Consider the following 22,087-nt stretch of genomic DNA (forward strand, 5'->3'; position numbering starts at 1 on the left):
TGCTCGGTACGGTAGTCACAACTGATGTGAATGCTGCCGTTGTTTTTCCCGGGGTTAGAGAGCTTCTGATGAGGAGCCCCCCTCCTGGGGATGGGGACCCCCCCCCTCCTGTGGGTAGTCCCTGCTCCTTACGTCATCGCCAGGCTCACTTTATTCTCAGACAGTGGTGGAAGAAGTACTCACATTTTTAGTAAAAGTATCAATACTGCAATGTAGAAATACTCTGTTACAACTTGTAACAGACTTACAAGTAAAAGTCCAGAATTAAAAATGTAGGCCTACTTGAGTGTAAGTACAAAAGTGTTGGTATAAAAATGTACTTAAAGTACCAAAAGTAGAAAGTAGCCTACTCATTATGCTGAATGTCCCATTTCACAATTTTTCCAATGTATAAAATGTATACAAATCTTTGTAAAATAGCAGATCTACAAGCTCACAATGCATTGCATCGTGACGCATTGTGAGCTTGTAGATCGGCTATTTTCAAATGGCCTAAATGTATATAGGGCTGAAGTGGTTAATGTATGTTTTGTAATAATAATCAAAATCTACAAAGTAACTAGTAATTAAGTTTTCAAATAATTGTAGTGGAGTAAAAAAATATATTACATATTACATTACGTTAAATATAATTGCCTCTGAGATGTAGTGGAGACAAGTAGAAGTAAATGTACAGAACATTTTAAATACTCCAGTAAAGTAAAAATACCTCAACATTGTACTTAAGTAGGCTTCACTACTTGAGTAAATGTACTTAGTTACTTCACACCACTGGATAGGATAATATATTTTTTGTGCCTATTGTGTCATAGGCTAATTACCCCCATCAGTGCTCTCTTCCATTGTAAATTATAGTTTAAAAGCAGATAATATTGTTTGTTGGCTGGAGGTGGATCCATACTGTAACAACTCAACTATGAAGCACATGCAATATCAGCTGGGCAGATAACCCCCCAATCCATTCCAGACAATGGGACTGGCTGCATTGGCACACTGTGTCCACTATCTCCTCCTTTTTGTAGGCTGTTGATGCTGAATAGGCTGCGAAAAGCTATTACATTTTAGAGAAGGAAAATCCTGGAATATATATATATATATTATATTGAACTGCACAAACATTGTTTTGAGTTTGGTTGGTTATAGCCTGTTCTATTGTATCCTTGCTCATCCATCCAACCAACGTAATGAAACAAATGAATACATATTTTGCATTAATTATGTTATCATGACTAAGAACAGATTGTTTAGTCTCTAGTCTGTTGTAACTCTCTGTTATTTCTTTCAAAGTTACAAACAAGTTTTTCCATTCTTTAAAGATTGCATTCATCATAGCATCTGTCTCTCTAACCCTTCTTCTCAAAAATAAAAGAGAAAACAACTGCATGATAGGCTATATAATTCTCATTCCACACAATCTATTAGGTGTTTGATCATGGCTGTATCTGAACGGAACTGGGCTATGCTCACCCAGCAGAACACAACACAATGTGAGCATTGTCAAAAGCTCAAAGCTGGTGGGGGCGAAGGAGCAAAGAGAAGGGTCTTAGTAGGCTACATTCCTAATTGCAACAAATCACTTGGGAAGTCCTTTTATGTCATTTGTTATCTGTGCACAATTATCAAACCATTTAAGTTATGGCGATCATAATGTTAAAGTCTAGAAAGCAAGGCCCTGCAATAATGTAATACTGTTCAGATACAACTCTGGGACCATATAGGATTATTCTCAGTAATATGTGTACAGTGGCAATGATTCCCAGCAGCTTATTCTACCCAGACTCCAAACCTGGAGAATCCCAAGCTATGAGATGAAAGAAAACTTGTGTTTTCATTTGAACGTGTTATTTACAGACTTCTGTGTTTAGTGTTTTGTTAAAGTGATTTTTATTTGGGTAGCTTTAACTGTGCGCTCACCCTCATGACCCTCAATAACATGACCCTCAATAACATGACCCTCAAAAAACATCTCCTACTCTTTTTAGCTGTTCCAAAAAATTAAAAGTTGCCTTGCTGCTCTGTTTTCAGCTACTGGAGAAAAAACAATTTCATTTACTTTGCCACTCAAAGACTACCAGCGCCAAAACCAATGTAGTCATTATGGTAATTCCCAATTCCCATTATGTAGTCCCTGTCACTTGTGACACCTACTGTTTGGTCTTGGGGAGGGTGTGTAGACAACCAAGTGTGTCCTCCAATACATGTGATGTATTGGAGGCGACACATGCCCAGCCACTTCTTTACACAGTGAGGAGTTTCACGAGGAGAGCGTAACGCATGCGGAGGAACACGCTATCCTTAATAGTTCTGGTCCCCACTGAACAGGTGCCCTGACCGGTAACAGGATAGGTGGGCACTAGGGACATCTGGGCACCTCTATGTAAAATTGGCTATTTTGTCCAAAATGTTTAAAAATAAAATATTTGAAAAATGGTCTTAAGTAAAGTAAAGTACACATGTTTAGAACATGCTTAAACATTCGACAATTAAGGTCTAATATTTCTGCTCCAAATTGCTACAAAACCTGTACATCCAGTCATTTTGGGGCATAAACAAGAAGTTGAAGGATAAAATTAAGTCTGATTATGATATACCGTGCATGTTCACATCGTCAGAGGTGGACGAAATATTCAATCCCAGTACTTAAGTAAGAGTACAGATTTATTTTTATTTTTTTTACAAAATAGCCAATTTTACATCGAGGTGCCCAGATGTCGCTAGTGCCCACCTATCCTGTATCCCCCTGACCAATGTGTAAGTTGTTAGTGCAGCAACAGGGTTTGCCATCCCTACCTGACTTCCCAGCCGCAACGACAGCCAATTGTTTTCATTGGAATGCCTGGCCAAGCCAGATTCTAATCCCATTTGGTGGTGGGGCAGGAACTTTACCCCTGCACCAAACCGACGCCCCTACTGGCAACCTTTGAGGTGGAATGTTTACTTGCATGTTACCCAATGAATGGATTGCTGCTTAAATGTCAATATGACAGCTTTGACCAGATTGTGCAAACTCAAACTACAAATATTTTATTTCCTCACTTAGAGAATAGAAAGTGACAGAGCATCACTCTGGTGTGATCCTGCAGTGCTGCACCCCTGAATGGGAGGGGATATGTTAAACTAAGTAGGGCTCTCCCAATCAAATCACCCCTAGTGGTTTAACCTCATCATCGTCAGTCAGTGACATGTGCATACAGTATAGGGCTGTTCCAGGGCCTAGCCAAAAAGGATGACTCACAATTCTTGTCGGTATGTAAAACACAAATATGATGCTGGATATTTGACTTGTTGAACACTTTATCAGTTGGGACAGATAGGAATATGAATGGTCAAGTAACTTCTTAACCTGTCAACTTTACAGCGAAATGGCTGGCGTTAGAATTACACTGATCAAGAAATGTCCTCTCAGGCTCTCAGTTACGCAAAATAAATAATATTTATTTTATCTTTTACTTCTGCGTTATATTTCACTTCAGTGATGAGTAACTTTAAAAATCCTGTGACAAAGAAAACCACAGTCTACCTATTGATACACATTTCTCTGTCAGCTCTAGTCCTGATATTTCTTAGAGTGCCCTCATTCAAACCACTGTCTAACCTGGATGAACATCATGTACGAGTACTTCACTGGTGGTGAAGCATGAAGATAAAGAGGCCACAGGTATTTCTGTAAAAGTCAGGCTCTGGCATGTCTAGTGCCCTATATGCTCTCCTCAGGCCCAGAAAAAAATTAGGCCTACTGTATGTGTGACATAATACTGTAATTATGACTAGAAAACAATTAATCCCAGATGGAACATGAACGTTATGGACTGCAGCTTTAAATCTAATTATATGTTATATTTTGTTTTAGTGTTCTTTTACAGTCAATAAAATAAAATAAAACCATTCTCTGAGGCTCGAGCTCATTAAAGCCTTTATGGTACCTTAACCGCTAGGCTAAACATTTGACAGGAATATATGCATACAGTATGTGAAAAGCATATTTACATATTGAGTCTGTATCAATGTATCATCCTTCAGAAACTCTGATATCTGTTTCTGGAAGCGCAATGAAAGCTGATGGAAGTACTAAGATGATTTACAACTAAATGGAAAGTCCAGCAATGTTTAAAAAACTCTTAGAGGAGTACATCACCCATTTTCAACCATATCTTCATATGATTGGTCCTTGCTAATGTTAATTATAAGATTGCACAATTTCTGTCTACCAATGACATCCTCAATGGGGATTCCAAGCTAATAGAAACTACAGCATTTCCCTTCTTGGAACGTTACCATGCTGAAATAGAATACATTGTTCTTGCATTAATAAAAATAAATAATGTCATTTTTGTTTGAAGTCTTGTTTGAAATGACCAAACCTGCCTACGGATGATGTCACTGGTAGGCAAGCTTATGAACTGTGCACAGCCCTCCTCTGAGACACAGAGGGAGTAGACAGAAATGGTACCATCTTAATCAGCATTAGTGAGGACCAGTTACATGAACATAAGGTTGAAATGGGTGAAATGGTCCTTTAATCCCTTAAGCTTTGCAACATGTTGTGAGCTTGTACACAATTTATGCCCAAAATAGGAATGCCAGGTTGAAAGTGATTAAAAAACACTGTTACTGATACTCTGCATGTCATACTACAGCAGGATTCTACAGCCAAGAATCGTGCAGGCTTCTTTTCCATGTTTAATTTTTAACAACATGATGCCATTCATCTCAGTCTTTCGAATGCAACATCCAGTTCATCTCATGGTCATTAGTTGGGGTTTACCATTCATAGCCCATGGGTGGAGAATGGAGATTGAAAGGGTTCTAATGCAAACACTTGCACCTTGGTGAGGTGAACTACACTGCATTGCTTGCTCAGCACATAGTGGTCCATTCTCCCACCTGGTGCCGTGACCTGCGAGGCATGTAACCTCACCTTGAATTCAACAGACCACACAAACAGTACTTTTACGTCCACCGTTGCCCTAGGTGGCTGTGTAATATGAGCTGTCAAGAGAGGTGAACCTATGGAAGTGTATTGTCTCTGGTCAATAGGAAAGGAGAAACTGGAGAGATGCCTGTTTTGAACAGGGGGTGTAGGTGGCCCCCCACAAGTGAGAAAGCTTTTCTTCACAAATTAGCTGCACTTCTGTAAGAGCTTAATACATAATAAACTATACAACCGGTAATTTAACCTCTCCGATTTTGAATGCTATACCGTATGATATTGTACTAGTGGTTTTCAAACGTTTTGTGCCCAAGGCAAACCAATGGGCAAGTCAAAATCTCAAGGCAGACCTGTATTAATAGCCGATCTACAAACTTGGGATGAGGTTGTAACCGGTTTTACTATTAAGCGCCATTTTAAAAAATCACAATTAATTAACTGTTAAGGGCGAGGCTCAGTATAATTGTGATTTGTGAACTAAAAAGAAAACAAAATAAATTTCAGTCAAGGCACCAACTGTATATGTAGGTAGCTTTGAGAAATGGAACCCTGCTACTAAATAATGTCCCAAATCACTCAATTATGAACACATTTTTCACTATTCGCCTTGTTGAAAGTTGAGTTTTCCTTACTACCACATTTAGCTCAAAACGTATTGCATTACTCAAGATAGGAGATGTGAATTTCACCACAGTAACCTAAAACCTAGGACTGTTTTACAACTTAACAGAGTAGTGTAGCCATAGCCATTATACCCTACATGCTGTGTTCCATTAATTACGCATGCAAACACAGCTTTTGTTTAGAAAAGTGTGTGCCAAACATTTTAATGGCTATATTTTGTTGCTCTGGCACCTTGGGTTTTAGGAGACCTGTTTAGGTTTTAGGAGACCTGTTTAGCCAGACCTCTGGTGAGATTGGAGGGCCAACTCCTTGCGTTTCACTGTAATGAAATCAGCACTAAAGGGTGTAGGAAACCAAACCCACAAGTTATCGGACAGACGAGGGAAACATGCCCATAATGCACAGCAGGCATAGTTATTCAGTTGCACTCAATGAAGGCATTCGGCCAGCTGTTGTACCAAGGCATCAACCCAAAACTGGTCACTGCAATGTAATGTAATAATGACAGATGCATTGCCCCTCCTCTGATCATTGACTGTTAGTACTGCTCTTACACATAATTACACCCTGCCTCTTTTACTTTATCTCTTTTAAAGTCTAAATAGTCTAATAGTCTAAATGACTATATTTGGCCAGCTCAAGCGTTTAACACACAAACGTACTAGAACCGTATCTTGCATTTTAGGGGTAAGATGCATGTAAAAAGCATGTAGACCAATGCATTAATTAAAACACATACACGTGTATTGTGTTTTAATTAATCTTGACATCATCAACAGTGCAAGGTCATTTTAATCAAATGCAACATGAACCTCAGCAACACACACTGCTAATATGGCAGCGCTCGACATTTTAAATATACAGAATTACAACATAACTATTTATGAAATACAGTAGTAGTGTCATGCCAAAAATGCACAGCAGGCATAATTCTGAGAATGTATGCTGTCATTCACTGATAGCATACATTCTCAAGTATTGTGCACGCTGTAATACAGACATGACATCAGTGACCCTATCTCCTAACCGGGTTCACAAATACCTCTCACTGTTTTACAGTGAAAGTGCATGAATGGCCAGTGACTTTTTAGAAGTTGTGTCTGCGTCAGTGGCTGTGTGAAGCATGGCGTTAAATCACAGTGTGTGAAAGCTCCTGATCCCGGTCCTGTTGTGACAGTGCCATGGTCCTTTGTAAGGGGAACGGTCGCAGTAAATCTACTCTGCTCCTCTCTCACAAAGGACTGCTTCCATTTATGGCTGCTGGGTGGGGGGTGTGCCTCTGAATCAACAATGAGGGGAGTGGGACCTTACAGACCTCAGTGAATTCTTTCTCAGGCTGGCCCTACGGATGACACAAGGAATTCTGGGGGACTCCTTTGTTCTGGCTGCAGAGTGCAAAATTGTGTTGCTTTGGTAAAAAGGATTCAAGGAATGCCCTCCAGATTGTTTTAGCATTATGTCATAACCATGAGTTTACAGGTGATGATTGCAATGTTATCTGAGCCCCTTCCCACATAGGTAAACTAATTATGCATTTCCCATTTATGTTATGCTGACCAAATCATAAAATAGAGGAAGCTTTGTCAATGGACTTGGACTAACTAGATTTATCTTATGTTCTTTTGGGATATGTAATACATGCGTAGGGAAGCACATTCACATAGGTATCAAACACTAAGCATTTTACGAGGTGTGAACATTTCCTCCCAGTTGCCTTTTAAGCTATTGTTGTTAAAAATAACTTCTCTTCAGGGGGATATCCACCATGACTAATGCAAAGGAAACACTTAATCATGAGCACCAATCTAAAAGGTTCTTGGATAGGTTATTTGCATTTACAATATGAATATGAGTGTATAGAATCATTACACATTTATATTTCTTGATAGTAATTACGGTACATGTCAATTCTACTTTAGATTTACAGTATGTTTGAGGACATTAGCAACACTGAACAAATAAAATCAATAACCCACTGCTTCTTTGGATGTATTGAAAGCATCTCGTTGAGGTATCCACTATTAAACCAGAGCCTAAAATGAAATCTAACGTGATTTGACTAAAAGTGAGTTGCCACAGTTATGAATGCTCCAATACTCCCAGCAGGACATCAGCTCAGGGAATCCCACAACAGCCTCTCTATTGGGCTGGAAACCTGCCCACATTCACACAGTTGTTACACTCACACACTTCAACAATTACTGCCCCTGTTGACCTTTTAATGTGTATGTAGAGAACAGGCCCTGGGCCTTCGATGAATGTAGTGTATATTACAAAACCAAAAGAAAAGGAACATTTTTTTTGTCCTGGAGTTAAATGGAGCACTGCTATGCTTGCACCTCAACACTAGATTGTAAATGTAATGCACATGCAATATGTATCATTCTAAATCACATTGAGGCTTTGTGCCAAACCAGATCAGTATTCATTTTATATAAAAGCAACTGTTACAGCATTCCCTGGGAGGCAGAGCTCCTATCCTGTAAGTGACAGGAGTGTGTGTGTGTGTGTGTGTGTGTGTGTGTGTGTGTGTGTGTGTGTGTGTGTGTGTGTGTGTGTGTGTGTGTGTGTGTGTGTGTGTGTGTGTGTGTGTGTGTGTGTGTGTGTGTGTGTGTGTGTGTGTGTGTGTGTGTGTGTGTGTGTGTGTGTGTGTGTGTGTGTGTGGCCTATCACACAGCAGCCACTGTACTCTCATGTAATACCCCCCCCCCCCTCACACCCAGTGTGAAAATGGTCAATGGACATTTCCAGTGAAAACAGACAGCAGTTACTATGGATTCCACAGATTCCTAACAAGTCGTATGGACAACCAAAGTGGGTCATGGCATTATTCTGTATACAGAATACAATATTCTTATGACTTGCCTTATTACTCCGTTTGCTGTATCTCATCTCATCTGTTTTTACATCTGGAGACTCCCGTCCGGGACAGGCTTCAGAAAGGTCTCATTATGTCTGATAGACAAAGAACTGTGTCATCAAAATGATCTTTTCTTCATACTTACAACAACCCCTGAAGTGCATACAGATCATTGTGACCCTGCATTTGCTGAATTTCCCCACAGGAAAAGGTAAATAATCAATAAAGGTCTATCAATGGTAAACCAGCTATTCCAAAGCTGTGGCAATGGGCAATGAGGATATTGCAAGTGGGCCCCCAAATAATTGGCACTACGATTTTATTGATAATAAATCTAATATGAATATACATGTTTTAACGTAAAACAGATTTCATGGTATTTTTTATCAAAAACCTTGAAAAAAGATTTTTCATTAAGTATATTACGTGGGCCGCGAACACTTTCGAGATTTTCAAGTGCTCCCTGATCCAGAAAAGTTTGAGAACCGCTGGTGTTAACAGTTGTTCCACAAGACAAAGGTGATGATGTCCACCTTCAATTGTACAGGGCCAGGTCTGTTCATATCTCTCTGATACATTTGAAACACTCATTATAATGTAACCTTTTGGAATGTTTAGATGCAGGCTGCACACCTAATGCTCCTGCTTCCAACCTTAAGTGCTGAGAAAGAGAACCTTTTTCCAGGATATCATTTAGGTTCACTCGGAGGCATGGAGCTTGAATTCTATCTTTATTATTCCAGCACGGGCACTTGGCTTTAGTTCAAGCAAAACATTATAGTCCTGAACCAACACAGAATGGATTATATAGTATGCAGTGCTATTTTAAGCCATCCTTTTCTCTATCTCAATCAAATGCCATTTCAATTTATCTATGCATGCTTTTTCAGCATTTCATTTTCAAAACCCTATATCTGCGCTACATTGCCTTTGCATCACTTTGCAATATTTGAAATGTGTTAGCACAATTGAATATGTTCCCCTGTATAGCCAATGGAAAAGTGAGCTTCCTCCAATGTCTTCCAGTGAAATAATTTGTAAAGTTTTAACTGGAGTAATAATACTAAACTTAGGTACTAAACTTAATAAACTTTGGGACAAGTACTCTACTGATATACAACTTTCTTCACTTAATTTATAAAAGACAAAATTGAAGGGTGTTCTGATTGACCAGGTCACATAATGTCACATTCATTATCACACATTCCCTGATAACTTTTTTTGTTTGGTTTATTTTTTCTATTCCCTGTTTGCTTGTTTGCAATATGGATTAGTCAATTATGTTGGCTAATTATTATCAGTAATCTTGTCATGGATAATCAGTTATAATCAGGTATTTCAACTATGTTGTACTTTTTTTTATATACTGCAATCATGTTATTTGTAATTCTATATAATCATAATTTGTTGTTTGCAAATCATGTTTTATTAATGTTTTTAATGTTGTTATACATGTCAGCGGTCACACAGACTTCCCTTCAAAGTGCGAAACTTGGATCAGTTTTGTTGACTTGCTATTTGTATTTCAGTTTCTCAAAACATCAATATCAGCCCATGTTAATATCTTATCAGAACACATGCTGTCTTTCAACCATTTGTAATGAGAGGAGAGGCTAACCTGATGAGTGGACTTAAGATAATTTAATATAGAAGGAAATGCACTTTACATTTAAAAGTAGAATATATTTCATAAGACTGTGTTGTTGCAAACATAAGCTTTGGAATGAATCAATAAGTGAGGACATGAGTGGGAGAGGAAGAGATCAATTCACACCTCTCTGAGGTCTGTGTGCTTTGTTTGTGCAAGTGAGATTGAAGATTAGATGCTTCCTGACTGTTCTCTACACTGACATGCCATCCTTGTGTTTATGGCCACACAGCAAAATATTCATTGTTTCACTGTCATAACTTTCATAATGTGTTTATAAAGAGATTATGTGGTGAACACAATCCAAGTGAAGTAGATGAATGATACACCATGATGTCAATATATCATAGTTAGTAACAACTACTTAGTTCCTAATAATAATAGTTCTTAGTTCCTAATCATTTCCAGCAACTCTACCAGGTTTCTGGACTGAAAGAGTGATAAATAATGGATGATCATTTCAATAAGCATTAGGCTAAATTATTGATGACACAAGTGCATCTATTAGGTATGCCTTTATAGGCTTTCAAATCTACTTACTTTGATCACATAGTAAATAAACTAATACATGATTCACCCAGAATCTTTTTTCATTTTTTTCGGTGAGTGTCACTGCCGTACGACACAGTATGAATTAGGCTTAACAGATATTTAAATCTGAATGTCTGATGCTGAAGGCCAGGACCACTGGGAGCGATAATACAAATATGGGGCAGATCAGCACACTAAAAGCCACTTGCACCTGTCTCTTGTCCTTTGGCATAATTTTCATGTCAGCGAACACAGAATGGCCCTGCTGTACCAGCTGCTCTGTATAACACATGAAAACATAGGAATTAAAATCAATTAACTGGACACTGTCACCATGACAACAGGACTGCTGAAGTGGGATGAACTGAGAGGATGCACGGCAGTTATAATTGTGCATTTCAGTTTGGCAATGTGGATAGTCATGTGAAAAAGCTGCCTGTGCAGCACAGTTTGAACAAAACCACAAATGAGATTGGTACTAACATATAGTACACCACGGTGTGGCTCTGATCTCATGAGACACTGGTGGTCTAGCATGCCAAATCCCCATTATGCAGCCTGCTGGTTGTACTGAATATTCTGGCACTGGCACATCCTGAAGTTGAGTATCAGCACACTGAGACTGTAGCGCTATGGTGTGAAATCCCCTCACTCTGGTATCTCAAAGTGATGACTCAAGGCATTCCCATGAGGGCACCACCTGCTCCTCTCTATCGATCCTGATAGTATTTATACTTTCCACAAACATCGTTTTTATCCCCCGCCCTCTAAATCCTCCAACTTCCATGTGGCAAGACAATAAAGTTGACTGGAACAAAATAACCCAATTTTGAATTTCATTGAAAGCGCCCTTTTCCAAGCGATCAACAAGGAAAGCTCACCTGTGCAAACTATTGACCATATCCACATGTTTTTTATGTAATCTCAAAACTCATCACACATTTGCACATATAACTTATATAAATTAACCATATGATTGTTTCAAAGATCCCCTACAAATAATAAAAATGATAATGATAATATAATGAAATTGATAATAATAGTAAATAGTAAATAGTAAATAGTAAATAGTAAATAGTAAAGAATATACATCATTCAACAGATCTTCTTAATCTGTCATAACTCAAACGGCTTCTTGGCTGCAAATGATTTAGCTCAGAGTGTACAGACTGTGGGTACAACCCTAATGAGCAATGACCTGCAGTAAACACTCCCTGTATACACTGGGAGTGGAGTGCAGTATTTATACATACAGTATACAGTAATATGCAGTATTTATATCTCTGAAAACAATGGGCACACATAGACAAGCCCACCACCACCCCTGGACTCACAGTTCAACCTTGACAATCTGCCAGAGAACAGTCCATCCCTAATGCCTTTCCTTCAACAATAAACATATCCACTGTATATCTTTGGAGAGTAAGTAAGTAGGTTCAATTATATTTTTTGGTTAAAACAAAACTTTTTTTGTGGAAAAATAGTGTTTGTTCAGTAACAGGGATCTCCCTGTTTCTCTCCAACTCTTTAATAAACAGAAAATACCTTTTCTAGTGGGTTGCCAATTTCAGCCAATCAGGAGAGAGTGCCCATTTATTAGCTTCAATTTTATAGTGTTCCAGTTTCAATTTTGCCTGCTAATTTCTTCGTGTCATGACTTCCAATTTCAGTTGTTAATCCTGTATCCTGTATGAGTTCTCTCTCCTGATAGGATAAAATTGTTATCCCGACCTAAATATGCATTTTTTGTTTACTAAGGAGCTGGAGAGACAGGGAGACCCCTGTTACTGAACAAAAACTCTAGTCTATAGCAATGCTTGCTTACTATCAGAATACAGAGCTATTTAACGCAAACACATAAAAAAACATGTAACATTATTTTACCTCAGTAGGGACTACGCATCTTTCTGTATAGTTGTTCAAGTGGTATTCAATTAGCACACCTTCAACAAGAGAACAAATGATTATATTTGTTAGGTGTATTGTTGGGTTGGAAGGAGAACTTGGAAACCATCCTGGAAACAGGCCTTAGCAGCAGATAATTAAATACAGCACCATGGCTTTGGTGCACATGTTTTAATCAAGAATCGAGTGAACCAAGAGGGTTTATTTGTCACTAACTCATACAGTTACAAACAGGCAGTGAAATGTTGCTGTGGCATATTCGCAAGATGCAGCAGCAATACAATGTACACAAGATACTGGATTTTAATTAAATAAAAAGAACAAGACAAATAAGATGAAAGGACAGAAATCTTGCTTAAAAGGTACACACACAACTAGCAGCAAAAGACCTTAGCAGCAGTGGAGGATGTGCACTAGTGAATTTTCCGAATGGGGGGGGGGGGTGGGGGGGGGGGGGGGTAATTTAGTATCAAATATATAGAATGTTCTGTAATATATACATCATCTGTAGCAGAGTAGCTCAGCCTGAAACCCAAAAAGGGGCAGTACATGTTTGGTTTCCCATGTGGGAGACTCTGGGTGTTAGCAACAAAACAGGGCGAGCCAGACTCAGGCCCAGAGGCCTATAGACTCGGGATCCGGCCCTGACATCCTGTCCATATGAACCACAGAGAACTGTTATGTTTGGGTGGTTTCCAGGTCCATCTCAGTAGAAGTTAGTCTTATGTCTCTTATGTCTCTCGAATATTACAATCATTTGATCATGATCGATTGGACATATACTACTGTAAGCTTGGTGTGGTTTTGCATGGTATGGTGATACAAGAAGACAGTCTACTTATCTTCTTTAAAAAAGGAAGTCTATATTAATCATTGACTATTTCGATTTTGATGGTTTGTGCGTCTAGGACAACATGATACGTTTTTGAGACATAGGCTAATGGAAACCAAGTAGAACTGTCCCAACCAAATAAATGATGCATGTATGCATATATGAAGGGGACTATGATAGCCTACAATCAGTTGCAATATAATAAATATGCTTACTTGCTGTGCGAAACGTCTTAACAAAATGTGATGCACTGATGGAACCCTGAGGGAGAGACACAACAACACATGTGCAAGACCTTGGCTTGAGGCTCATGAGGCGAACCATTAGGTGAGCAAGTGCCTGCGCCAAGCAGCCAATGTCTGCACAATATATGCACAGGTAGGTAGTGGTGAATGTCTGGAGCATGACTATGTGCTCACTGCTCAGCAGCTTTTACCCATGGAAGTTGGATTACCCCATCCCGACCAGCCTTGCAGCTGAAAAAGGACCAGGTCATCCTGACCAGGTCAACACTGCCTGGTGGCCTGTGGCATCTCCCTCTGCCCAACAAGTGAGCAGAGCCAGTCATCTCAAATTCTCTAGTCTACACCGAGAGCATCTCCTCTATCAAGTCAAAATTCTGCAATTTTAACCTCTCCTCGTCCTCCCCTTCTCCTTCTTCTTCTTCTACTTCTTCCAGTCTACCTTGGGGATCCCCCAAAGGCAGACATCCATCCAAAAGGTCGCCACCTCCTCGCCCTCATCTTTGTCCCCTTCATACATGCCAACCCTGCCATCACCCTTGTCTCAAAGTCAAGTCTCACTTAATATGTCAAATACAAACGCCTGCACTACCTCCTACCACAGCCAGGGGCAGTGGAGCAGATTGCAAGAGGTAAAATGATGATGAGGTCCAATCTGATAGATCTGAAGGGAAGCATAATGGACAGTCTGTGTGTGTGGAGCAGGAGGTGTAGTTGACGATGGACCTTGAGGTTCTTATCAATAAGGTGATCCAGAGCAATGCTTGGGCCCCTCAGATATGCTTGTTCATGCTGGTGTCCAGAGACAAGGTACACGGATTCACATTGACCTGCATTTGCTGGACTCTGAAGAGGACCACTGCAACATAATCTCACTCAAACTAGAGTCAGGTCAGCTGGGACCTCAACACAGGACAGGTGTACTGTATGTGCTTTACCACAAATAAAAAACAACAAACAACATCTACGACTAGCTACCGCTGTGTATCAAAGGATCTATGCTGCCATCTAGAGGTGAATAAACTTGGGCACGTCAAAAGGTCGAGGATTTAATTAATCAAAACATGACATTTGGGTTACAGCTACATAGTGCATACTAACCTGCATAGCCTACCTAATGATGCATATCTTTGTGGTATTGCTCCATTCGTGTGCACTGTGCATGCAGGCTGTGTTTGTCCGCTTCAATGCCAGCTGACAAGCATCCGTCGGATTGATTGAGTGTATAAGCACATTTACAGTTTAAGTGTGTATTGTGTGTATGTTCGCACGAGTGCAATGTGATTCATTTTTAGTTGCAAGAAATTGGGCATGTGCAAAGCAGTGGTGTGAAGTAACTACGTACATTTATTCAAGTATTGTACTTTAGTACAATTTTGAAGTATTTTTTTTACTTTACTGGAGTATTTTTCCGTACTTTTACTTCTACTCCACTACAAGGCAAATATTGTACTGACTCTACAATTATTTTAAAACTTTACATTTAAATTGAGTTACTTGTTACTTTGTAGATTTTAATTATTATTACAAAACATACTAACCACTTCAACCCTACATTTTGGCCATTTGAAAAATGATGCTACACATTGTGAGCTTGTAGATCTGCTATTTTCTAAAGATTTGTATACATTTTGAAAACTTGTGAAACGGCACATTCTGCATAATGAATTAAAACTGTTGGTACTTTAAGTACATTTTGATACCAATAGGCCTACTTTTGTACTTTTACTCAAGAAAATGTTCAATTCTGGACTTTTACTTGTAACAGAGATCTATACATTGCAGTATAGCCTACTTGATACTGTTTTACTTAAAGGTAGGGTAAGTGATTTACTTTGGTTAAAATAAGTGTTTAATAGCTCTATATTCTGATAGTACTCATTGCTATAGAGTGTTTGTTCACGGCTCTCCAGCTCTTTATTAAACAGAAAATGCATTTCCAGTGCTCTCTCCTGATTGGCTTAAATGTTGTCACCTACCTGAAAATGCAGCCTATACTATATTCTGTTTAGTAAAGAGCTGGAGAGACCCCTGTGACCGTACAAACGCTCTGTAGCAATGATTACTATCAGAATATAGTACTTAACAATACCAAACAATATCACTTGCCCTACCCCTACCGTTAAGTCAAAAATGTCAGTACCGTACTATTTCCACCACTGGTGCAAAGTCTGAACAAATGACTATGTGGGAGATTTCCGCCACATGGGGCCGCCGCCGCGCTAGTTGGCTTTTGTCAGTTCACTCACTCTATGCAAGAACATTTGATTCAGGTAGTCAGTCAGTCTACCTTTTTACATGTTCTCCCATCACATCACCTCTCCTAAAAATCTAACGTTTTACATTAGCCTACCCCGCACTGAGTTGACCGTTGTGTTGTTAGTTTTCTTTGACCCTTGCCAATGTGGTCTGTGCTTCCATTAAATTCGAATTTCGCTAGAAAATTATTTGAATTGTAGCTTGTTGTGGGAATTTAATTGTCCGTATTGTGGGCATGACATTTGCGCGTAAAGTAGGCTAGGCTGTGAGAGGCAGTGAGTCACAACATAAAGAAGTGCCATCAACTTAAGGATGAACTAGGCTGAGAAAGGCCATGGAACCCTTTTCTGACTGAAATCAATTGCTGTAATTTACAAATATATATATCTCCTTGTAGACAAACAAGAGAGAGGCCTATAGCATAGAGGCACATAATGCACGGTGAAAGCCAGTGGTGTAAATTAACTAAGTACATTTACTCAAGTTCTGTACTTAAGTACAATTTTGAGGTATTTTGACTTTAATGAGTACTTCCAGTTTTCAGTAAGCTACTTTTACTTTTAGCCACTCCTACATCTCAGAGGCAAATATTGTACTTTTACTCCACTACAATGATTTGAAAACTTTCGTTACTAGTTACAGATTTTGATTATTATTACAAAACATATACCACTTCAGCCCTATATACATTTTAAAATAGCCGATCTACAAGCTCACAATGCCTCCCAATGTGATGTATTGTGAGCTTGTAGATCTGCTATTTTCAGAGATGGATCTGGAAGATTTGTATACAATTTATACATTTTGAAAACCTGTGAAATGGGACATTCTGCATAAAATAAGTACTTTCTACCTTTGCTACTTTAATAACATTTTGATACCAATACTTTTGTAGCTACCTTTTAGTTTTTACTCAAGTACATTTTGAATTCCGAACTTTTACTTGTAACAGAGTGTTTCTTCATTGCAGTGTTGATACTTTTACTTAAGTAAAAAATGTGAATACTTTTTCCACCACTGGTGAAAGCAGTGTGGGGAGTTGTCAGACATGCAGCCCTTATTCATTGGCTGCCTCGCCTGCCTGACACAGAACCGTTCTGCCTCTCACGCTCTCTCATAAAATGCGCGCCCGCTAGCATCGAACGTAGCAGACAATCACAGGCCACTGTGAGAGGGACACGCCTTCTGTGGGGTTTTTGGTATTAAAGGAATGACTTTTGATTTAGTAGCCTACTAAAAAGGGTTATTGGATTCTAACCGTATTTTAGTTTTTTTCCCCCATTGCGCATAAGTTTACGCGACAGCTTTTTTCTTTTTCTTTTTTTTTTAAAGATGACTGGAGTTTTTGAGAGTTTAAGTACTGATATGCATTCGAACCAACAGATTACCTCAAGTAATTTCCACGGCTTGCACAAATCACAGGAGTCCCCAACTCTACCTGTGTCCACGGCGACCGACAGCAGCTACTACAACAGCCAGCAGCAGCATTGTGCAGCAGGGTCACCATTTGGTCAGCTTGGCTCGTATCAGTACCACGGCATCAGCGCCATGAACAGCGTTCCATACAACCATAAAGCATACGACCTCGGGTTCAACTCGTCCTACGGTGCATACAACAGCTCCTACGGCCCGAGTCCATCGCCTCCTCCAGGTCCAGCTGACACAGGTAAGCCAGTCTCGTCCGTATACACGGACAAAATGTGTCCGTGGCAAGACCTTTCGTTGTCCGTGGCAAATGTTTGATTTTTTAATTTATATAACATTATTATGCTCTTATTTTGATGACAAGACCAAACACTGAATGTCAGTCTCCAGGTTTTCCTCAGAATATGTATGACACTATATGTATGGCACTAGGCTAATATATGGCATACATACAGTATGACACTGTATGTATGGCATATTAGGAGTCCACGAGGACAGTGGTTCTCAACTTTTTATTTTCAAGGACACCCTGGACACTCTGAGAGTGTACAAATGGACTCTAAGAATTACAGACCTGTAAAGGTCAAATAAGGCTATAGCTCTTTATGTTTTTCTGGTAATATTATTATCCACTCGTACTGTATGTGCATGGCAAAAATAGAATTTTGACAAAAATGTCCACCACAAGCCCGCATGGCAATGACCCCTGCTCACATTTTGGGGATTATATTTAGGCCTATACTGTTTCGTTGAATTATTGTAAAAACAAAACCACTTTGACAACATGGTTAAACTTGTGTGTGACACGTTCTATTTGGAATGTTTCTACAGAGAAAGAAGAGAGTGAACCAGAAATCCGGATGGTTAACGGTAAACCAAAGAAGGTCAGGAAACCGCGAACCATCTATTCCAGCTTCCAGCTGGCTGCCCTTCAACGGAGGTTCCAAAAGACACAGTATTTGGCTTTACCAGAACGTGCGGAGTTGGCAGCTTCTCTGGGCGTTACGCAAACACAGGTGGGTTCATTTCAGATATACGTCCATATGCTGTCAAATACTATTCCCATCATTTGCTTCGGGTAAACATTAAGTAGCCTATTTTTTTTATTTTTTATTTTTTTCAAGTTGCCAAATTCCAACTGATGCACTGGTCAATTAGTCTTGGCATTTACGCACACATTTTTATGCTGTCGTTCATGGTGGTATCATAGCAAATCTGTTGTTTTTCAGGTCAAAATATGGTTCCAAAACCGCCGTTCGAAATTCAAGAAGTTATGGAAAAGTGGAGAACTCCCTCCAGAGCTCGTAGCTCCCAGTGAATCTCCCCCTTGCAACTCTCCGCCAACTACTGCCTGGGACTTTCCACAGAATCAGAGAATGAACAATGTCAACCCCAGTTTACCTCAAAGCAACAGCCCTCCGAACACGACTGCGCCTTCCTTTTTAGCAAACTACACTTGGTATTCAACAACGAACTCTGCAGCGCATCTGCAAACTCCTCTGGTTCAGCACCACCACAACGCTGCCATAAGCGCTGGGACAATATTCTAAAACGATTGATTTCTATCGGACAATACTGGTGAAAAAGAGAAATGCCATTTTACAGACCTCGGGTGTGTATAGGCTACCACGCGAACTTTACAGTTTAGGACCAGGTAACGGAGCCAAGCAGGTTCGTGGACCTGCTCGTCTTCGTGCTCGCAAATGGTAGACATAATTTCTACAGTTATTTTTGTATTTATTTATTTTTTGTTTATGTTGAGGGGATGAGTGAACCACTAATACCCAAAGCAATCACAGCCGAGGCCCCGGTCTACTTTCACGCGGACGTCACTTTTTGCATCCCTGCAAACTGTACGCTCAAAGATTCATTGCAGGAATTACAGTATATGTCACAAATGTAGCACAATTTAACTGTATCGTGCCTTTTGAATATGACCTCATTTTGTTATATTATAGAACCGCTTATTCATTCATCATCATAACATTCGTTGATTTGCTTAAGGGTAAGTGCCGAATCCATCTTTGTAAATATTTTACCACAGCTTTTTGATATGTCGCTTTGACTCTTTTATATTGGCGACAGATATCCATTAACCATCGTAAGCTACTGATTCCCTGTAATTTACTTGTATCACACTTTGTTGTAATTTTGTCTTATTTATTTTAGTAGTGTTCCATCCATATATGACCAGACGTTATTTAAATAAAACAAGTTTCCATGTGCACATGTGCATCAATTTCTTGTCAATATTTAGGCCTAAGTGCGATGCAGATGATGGAATGTTGCACCATGATGACACTGATAACTATTTAGCTATGTTCTGTGGGTGTTACATATTTACATGGATTATATTATGTGAACTGTTCCCTTGTTAGAGGTCGAAAAAATAGAACCGTTTCCATATACTTAATGCCAAAGATTCATGTCCACACATTTCTATAAGAGACAAGATTCTCCTTGCAAATGCAAAACATCTAGTGTCGGTGAGTTTTTTTAATGGTATAGGATATAATAACATTTACACAGAGTACTTTTTATAAACAGAATTTGGTGATATTTTCATATAGGCTAGGCTACTACAGCCATACTGTAAATATGACTTGTGTTTTTAAGACACGTAACTGTCCCGGTCTCATCCGTGGCCCGGGAACACGATATAGACAGGATGATTAACCGAGCCGAGACACGGTGCCCGAGGGCGCAGAGAGAGAGCTGTTGGAAGGCACGCAACACGCCTTGGCATGCGAGGAGGGAAGATGAGGGCGTATGACTGAGTACAACCCCTCAGACTCTGTGGAGTCAGAACACCGCTTTCCAGACGTTTTATGAACTCAGCCTACATAAAAAAAAAAAAAACTTGATTCAAGACCGCCTAAAGGAAAAACAACATGGAAACATTTCTCACATCTTGTACACTCACAAGACAAGGCCTCTCAGCGCGAAGACGGGCGGGTTGACCTACATTATTTATGTAGCCTATAGCTCATGTAGGGTAGGCAATGTAACATATTAAAGGTTTTGTTTTTGTCGTAAATGTGTTCAAAAACGGAATTATTGCGTTTTCGGACGCAATAATCATTTTTATTGGTGTTATCTAAAAAAATAAAAATAAATCGATCCTTCCTGAATGACAAACCACTCATTTTATGAGAAACAGCAGATGGGCTATGTTTACAATTATTCAAACACAGGCCTACTGTTGGTTGATTAGATTCCAAATATGCCACAGGTGACAGGTTTCACAGTCCCGGCATTTGATCATTGTAAACCTGCAAGGCCATGGCTATCTATAGATGATCATATAGCCTCATAAATTAGAATCGTTTCGTTTTGCATAATTATATGTAGGCTACCTTGTCAGTGATTGCTATATGATGGGACATTCCCTGCAGGGCTGTCTGTCTTCATCTTGATAGGACGGATCCCAGGGGTACACAAGCCTGCCGTAAGTGAATATGTGGATCAGCATCCCGAGGAAGCATCTATAGGGGACTTATTAATAATGATGCGTTATATTGCGTATAGCATTTAATATGTAGACGGTTAAGTAATTTAATGTGTGATTTTATAAGCGCACAGCATCATTCAAGCATCATATTAAACAAGAATATTGATGTCGTCTTGTTGATTATTGTATTAATTCTGTGTGGTCTTTCTTCTAACTGACACTGCATCAACTTGCTTCATGCTCTATTGAAATTCATGAACACCTTTCTGAACGAGATATTTATCGATTCAAGTTTGCTTAATCAGACTTAATCTATCTGTGCAGGCAGCCACTGGTCTGAATGGGGAAACGTTTATAGGCTTATGCAGTGATATTTTTTTCTCAAACTGTCCCTTTAATGTTGTGTGAAGCCTCGTTTAGTTGCGTTTGCTATTCTATATGGATTAATACGTTCTTATGGCTGCCTAACCGCATGCTCCTTGTCTTGTGAGGCTCCAGGAGTCCAGGTTCGAATCCGAATCTCTTGCGTGTCTCTTCTCTCTCTCTCTCTCTCTCTCTCTCTCTCTGCCCCCAGGTTTCATGTCTCTACACTCTCCGAATAAGCAGAAAATGCCAAAAAATGATAATCTTAAAAAATATATAGCATTTTATACTTCCGGAATCCACTGGGCAACTTGTAAATGCCATACCCCTTATCCTAATTATACCCTGATCTGTAATTTCATCCACATTTGCTCTGGTTTGAGCATTCTGGCTTTCACATCTGAAAGCCTGCAATTACTATATAATTCTTCGCAATTTCAGATGTCCTAATATGGGCTGTAATTTTTACGCAAGACAATTTCCAGCTATTTCAAGGATCAACATTGTCAAAGTTGCATGTACATAATAAATGGGAATATAAATGCATAGTTTTTAGCATAACATCTTGACTCAACGATAATTATATCCGTGTGGAGCCTACGCAGAATTAGCCTCAATTGCATGGTAACTGCTGCTTTAAAATTTTAAAAATTACTCATAATTTCCCTAAAGATTACCAAGATCTCGAGTGCACAATGTCATCAGCGTAATGAGGAGTAAACATTTATGCTAATAATCTACAGTTTTTTCATCAGCTATAAAGAGGGGAAATAAAGCAGGCATTTCAGTCATATTCCGAACTCTGCAGTTATAACATAGTCTTGCACATTGGATGCGGTTCATGGGATTTATGTGTCCATGCGATGTTTCTGGTCTGCCTCAACGGTGAATTTTATGATGGTATCAAAGACAGTCTGCAGGTTTCTTCTGGAGGTATGTCGTTTGGTTTATTAATATAAAATAGAATTGTCTACATGCTCAAACAAGCCAGAATGCATAAAATGTCACATAAGACTG

The 22,087-nt window shown here is 39.3% G+C and overlaps 1 protein-coding gene across 1 annotated transcript; it reads left to right on the forward strand.

The window, feature by feature from the left end:
• The first annotated feature begins 16,990 nt into the window (after positions 1 to 16,990).
• Positions 16,991 to 19,483, forward strand: dlx2a (distal-less homeobox 2a). The gene is made up of 3 exons (XM_084085426.1): positions 16,991 to 17,497; positions 18,088 to 18,272; positions 18,486 to 19,483. The coding sequence occupies exons 1-3, from the start codon at positions 17,164 to 17,166 to the stop codon at positions 18,804 to 18,806; spliced, it is 840 nt and encodes a 279-aa protein (XP_083941552.1). The 5' UTR covers positions 16,991 to 17,163; the 3' UTR covers positions 18,807 to 19,483.
• The last annotated feature ends 2,604 nt before the right edge of the window (positions 19,484 to 22,087 follow it).

Source organism: Gymnoscopelus microlampas (genome assembly GCF_963454915.1).
Source record: "Gymnoscopelus microlampas genome assembly, chromosome: 17".
Taxonomy (NCBI): Eukaryota; Metazoa; Chordata; class Actinopteri; order Myctophiformes; family Myctophidae; genus Gymnoscopelus; species Gymnoscopelus microlampas.

What these genes read in the sequence shown, in the direction of transcription:
- dlx2a (XM_084085426.1), top strand. Translation starts at nt 17,164, where the DNA reads ATGACTGGAGTTTTTGAGAGTTTAAGTACTGATATGCATTCGAACCAA. An exon ending in TCCAGGTCCAGCTGACACAG is followed by an intron (nt 17,498 to 18,087) that starts GTAAGCCAGTCT and finishes ATGTTTCTACAG; the next exon opens with AGAAAGAAGAGAGTGAACCA. An exon ending in TGGGCGTTACGCAAACACAG is followed by an intron (nt 18,273 to 18,485) that starts GTGGGTTCATTT and finishes GTTGTTTTTCAG; the next exon opens with GTCAAAATATGGTTCCAAAA.